This window comes from Egretta garzetta, unplaced genomic scaffold, assembly GCF_000687185.1.
Source record: "Egretta garzetta isolate BGI_Z169 unplaced genomic scaffold, ASM68718v1 scaffold349, whole genome shotgun sequence".
NCBI classification, from domain to species: Eukaryota; Metazoa; Chordata; class Aves; order Pelecaniformes; family Ardeidae; genus Egretta; species Egretta garzetta.
Window position 1 is genome coordinate 1446791 of NW_009260788.1, and position 5464 is coordinate 1452254.

Here is a 5464-nt window from a genome sequence, read left to right on the forward strand (position 1 = left end):
GGGAGAGTGGAAATTAGTGCATTTCACATATATTAATTAATTGCATAGATAATCTTAGATTCAGAAGTAGCAGGTGCAAATTCTCCAGAGAAGCATGTTCTAAGGTTCACCTCCTGAAACTCTTCCCTCTCTTCTGCTTAACCCTGTTCTTGCCCTTTACACCCTCCCCGTCTGCTTTTCCAGTTTCGTATGCCTTAATTGACTTCTGCATCCTCAAACTACCACCTCCGCAGTTGCTTCATTAGTAACTACAATGATGCTCCATTAGCATCCTCCTCCCCTGGTTTTGCCCTTCCTTCCCTATGCATCTCTTATCTTCCTTTTCCCTCTCTCCCCTTCTTTGGCTGCTTCTCTGCCCTGCTGTCCTCCACCCTTTAGGTCTTAGGTTTAATGGTTTTATACCCGGGACTCATCCTTTCTTCATCCATTTTGCCTCATCAGAGAATACAACTTCTTGTTTTATTCTGCTTCTTTCCATCTGAGGTTGCTTCTTCCTCCTCCTCCTCCCCGCTGCCCACAGGCAGTCTCCCAGCCGCTGGCCATAGCCGCCATCAGCCGCACGGAGCAGACATTTTGGGGTTTGTCCTGCTCAGATACTGTACCGATGGGTGGGTGAGACTGCAGAAATGAGTATGAGGTTAATATGTGGGAGCTGAAATCTGCATTTGAGCTGTGAAGGGGTGGGGATAATCAATTCATATGGATTCACCTGGGAATTTACTGACAAACTCTTAACAGGAATCCAGGGAGAGCAAGAGTGAACAGAAATGTTCATTACTCTGCTAAGTATGTGTACATTTTCTTAGGAGATGGCAGAAAGCATATCCCTTGGTACAGAATTCATCCCTGCCAAGTGTTATGTCCCTGCTTCAAACCATAGTGACACCAAAATATTCTCAGAAAAAGAGTATGGTTGGGTTATTCTTACTTTTTAAGTATGAGCAGAATATTTTTTTTCCTTTACTAAGTTTTGAGAAATGGCTGACTCATTCTTACTGTAAATTCCCAAAACTTCTGCCTGAGGTAGGCACCAGGCATAGAAAATTTCCTCCTCAACAGTTATTTTGGCAAAGGTAGAAGTAGCAAAATACAAAATATTCCAATTGGACATCTTGAATAACTTTAAAAATAGGCTGTTGCTACCTGAATTATCAGTTACTGAATTTTAAAAAAAAATAAAAAAGAAAAAAAAAAAAGAAATTCATATGACATTTAAAGCTAAGTAGTCTGAGAAAATTCTTTGCTTGAAAATGTGTGACATTTTCTGATTGGGAAGAAACACATGTTTTAACTGCTCCCCACTAGACAAGAAAATAGCATTTTTGGATGAGGCTTTTTCTTTCCCACACCAGTTTTCTGTCTGGGTTGGTTTGGAAACAGGTAGGGTATGACATTGCCCAGCCACATTCCACAGAGGAACATTTCTGATTTTATTTTTTTTCTTTTCTTTTATGAAATGCCAGAAATCACATTCCTTGATCCAAGACTGAATAATAGTTGCATTGTTTTTGGAGAGAAAAAAATATCATATCCGTAGTGTGAATATTTACCCACGGGTGCAGAATTTCATGTTTACATAAAACCGATGTGAAGCTTGCATCACCTAAGAACAACTAGATTTTATAATGAACAGTATGAAACATTAAGGATTAATTCCCTGTACTATTTCAAAAGGCATGCATAAGAAATCAGGCAGGGTATGAGTCGCAAATGTTAACGCGCTGTACCTCTGTATCCCTCTTTTGACAGCGATTAGTGCAAAGCTAACTGCCCGTATAATCTGTGGCAAGGAGGCAGCTAAGAGACAGCAACAATGTCTTTAAACTGGCGGACGATTCCTACTCGACTTGGAGTTTTTAGAGCGAACTGCAAAGGACTGGCATGCCTCTTGGTCTTCACAGTGAGCGTGTGCGGCAGCGCCCCGGGGATGTGTCCAACAGCCTGCATCTGTGCCAGTGATATCGTAAGCTGCACCAATAAGAACCTCTCGCGCGTGCCAGGAAATCTTTATAAATGTATGAAAAGGCTGGATCTGAGTTATAACCGAATTGGGTTTTTGGAGCCTGAATGGGTCCCAGCGCTGTTTGAGAAACTGAACACTTTAATAATCAATCATAATAGCATTAGCAGCATTATCACTGGAAGCTTTTCCACAACCCCAAATCTGAAGTACCTAGACTTGTCATCCAACAACCTGAAGACGCTGGGCAGCCCTGTGTTTCAGGAGCTAAGGGCATTGGAGGTTCTCCTGCTGTACAACAACCAGATAACACACATAGAGCCGTCAGCCTTCGGAGGATTGTACAAATTGCAGAAACTCTACTTAAGCTATAACTTGCTCTCGCATTTCCCACTGGACTTGTACATTGGAAAACATAAACTGACAGACCTTGTGTTGCTGGACATTTCCTTTAATCACATCCAGTCGATGCCTATTCAGCGCCTGAGTTCAGTGCCGGCCAAACATCTTAGTGGAATTTATCTTCATGGCAACCCGTTTTATTGTGACTGTATGCTGTACTCCATGCTAATCTTCTGGTATCAGAGGCACTTCAGCTCAGTGGTGGACTTCAAAAATGAGTACACCTGTTTGTTGCGATCAGACCCAAGAGGTTCCAATAAACTGCCCTTACTGCATGACAACTTTCTGAATTGCTCGGAAAGCACCGTCAACAGCTCTTTCCAAGCCTTTGGGTTTATTCACGATGCCCAGGTTGGTGACAGGCTGATTGTACACTGTTACAGCAGAATCAGCGATGCAGGCACGCACTTTGTTTGGGTCAGTCCAGACAACAGGTTGCTGGAGCCAGACAGGGAGACCGACAACTTTAAGGTGTTCCGTAACGGCAGCCTGGAGATAACAGATGCCCAGCTAGAGGACTCAGGGCTGTATTCCTGCATCGCAATAAATAAGAAAAGACTATTGAATGAAACCATAGAGGTTAGAATAAATGTGAGCAATTTCACAGTGAACAGGTCCCACGCTCATGAAGCATTTAATACAGCTTTTACCACCCTTGCTGCCTGTGTAGCCAGTATTGTTTTAGTACTGCTGTATCTCTACCTGACCCCCTGTCCCTGTCAATGTAAGGCGAAAAGGAGGAAGAGGAAGCTGAACCAAAGCAGTGCCCACTCATCAATACTGAATTCCACACCGCCGCAAGAGCTGCCAGCCGACGAGAAGAAGGCTAGCACAGGTAAACGTGTGGTTTTCCTGGAACCTGTGCACGAACCAAAACACAGTCAGAACGGGAAAGTAAAACTGTTTCCTAATGACAATATCATTGCTGAGAGTATCTTAAAAACTACTCGAACAAAATCTGACTCTGATTCTGTCAACTCTGTGTTCTCAGATACACCTTTCATGCCATCAACTTAGTTTGCTGCCTGTGTTTGTATCGTGCAGTTACATTTCTGAATACCTCCTTTGCTTGTAGCAACCATCAGGAAAAACAATAAAGAGAGAGAAAATGTTTTAAAAAAAAAAAATAAAAATCTGTTGTCCGTCCTTCAACTGCATCTCCTCTCTTCATGAGTGCAGGGCCACGCGAGGGTGATAACTTGTTCAGCAAAAGCAGAAAGTGTGGCATTAATGTGAATTTCTTCAATGCAAGCTTAGCCTTGGCTTTTACTCTCCGGTCCGTACTCAGCAATTTCTCACGCGTGTTTAGAGGCGCTTTCAGTGCGTGCAGCTGACTCTTCGGAGGCAGAGGCTGACCCCTATAAAACACTCTCAGTCTTGCTGATAACTCAGGAGCATGGAAGAAAACTCAGTTGGCTACTGAGAAAAATGTCCAGGCTTCCTGCAATTCCTTTCACAGGCTCATAAAATCTTTGCATTAAAATCACTAGGGGGAAAAAAAGTCATGAATTTTCTTGGACTGATCAGAATAAAAAAGATTCGATTTGATGCCAGGATGCCTAGCAGCACTGGATAAATGTTTATGGCCTTCAGCTGATAATGTGTTTGCCAGTAATGGCTTGAAAACTTTAAACAGGGGGCATGGTACTCACTTTATTCAGAACAGTTGCGGGATTACTCGTGAGAAGTAAAGTGTTGTGTTTGTTTATAAATACTGACACATAAAGAAAATGGGTGAAACTTAACACATTGCCTTTGCGGTTGCCTTAGCAGAGGAATGGAAGTTGTCAGTCATGAGGACTCAAGCTGATCAGCAGTAACTTGTGAAGCTGTAATAACTGGATTGATTGTAATCAATTGTCTTAACCTCTGCCGCTCGCTGTACGCTTGGCATCACATGTGGTGAACAAGCCTGACAACATCACCAGGGCTCAAGCTTCATCTTAGCTGGGGGGTGGCTTCTCTTCAAAGGTAACTTCACAAAATAGGGGGAATATTTCAATTAATCCTTTCAGTGGCACATGGTTCCAGCAGTCTCATAAAATTTGCTTCCTAAAGATTTTTCTTAAAAGGGGAAATACAGTATTTGGACAAATTCTTGAAAAATACAGAACGCTTTACTCACTGTGAATTCAGAAAGCGCAACTTTTCTCTAGACTTGGCAGTTTTGTATGTGCTGCCTCCTTCCTTGCCCAAATGTATCATCGTCAAAGTTGATGAACCTGCTAAGACTGGCCTGGGACTGGTCATGCAATGTAGGTTGCATGAAGTGTTGTGTAATTGCAATGAGCATACTGTTAAATTTGCTATTTCTTTTTCTGTTATATATGCCTTTTTTTTTTTAAGCTTACTTACATTGGGACTGGGCTAGACTTTGCCCATCTTCCTCACATTGATTAGTACAAAATTCAAAGGAGTTTTGCAAGGAATTACTGAAGAAGAGTAATTGGAGCATGTCTGTCTCATTCTATCTTTGGGGAATATACTGAAAGGGTAAAGGATAAACAAAGTCAGAATCAAAGGGCTACATGGTATGGCAACTGTAATTTATTTTTGAGAGGCTTACTGTAACAGCCACTTGCCAGTTTTTGTGATTTCTTTTGAGAGGCTTGTCATCATATTAAAGCTTGTATCTGGCTGAGCCAAAGCTATCAACAATTGATTTGCTATGGAGAAATCCTGATGTAGCTAATTGTTTGAAAGCAAGCTATCTGGAAAACAGATCAGATCAGGAAATAGCGTTGCTGCGATGTGCACAAATTATGTGGAATTAGAAAACTACTGGAGATTTTCATGCAGATATTCAGGGAAACAGAAGATGGAAATTCTTTTTGTAGGCAGAGGATAATAAATATTTAGGAGAGAAAGATGACCAGGGGTTTGTGCCTTTTATTTGTACATACATCTGTGTAAATTTCAAAATAGCTTCTGCTACCAAGCAGGTCAGTGTCCTTTCAGAAAGCTCTTTCTTTTATCTGTATGCATGCATTAAAACAAAATCCATCTGTTTATATATAAGGTATGATGGAACACCAGTGACTGTCTTTGCTAAAATCAGTGATATAGTTGGGTCATCTGTCAATGAGGTAAAGGCCTGACTTT

At 41.6% G+C, this 5464-nt stretch overlaps 1 protein-coding gene across 1 annotated transcript; it reads left to right on the top strand.

Annotated features, from left to right (window-relative positions):
* The first annotated feature begins 1813 nt into the window (after positions 1-1813).
* AMIGO2 (adhesion molecule with Ig like domain 2) lies at positions 1814-3379 on the top strand. Its single transcript, XM_009646412.2, has one exon. The coding sequence runs from the start codon at positions 1814-1816 to the stop codon at positions 3377-3379; it is 1566 nt and encodes a 521-aa protein (XP_009644707.1).
* The last annotated feature ends 2085 nt before the right edge of the window (positions 3380-5464 follow it).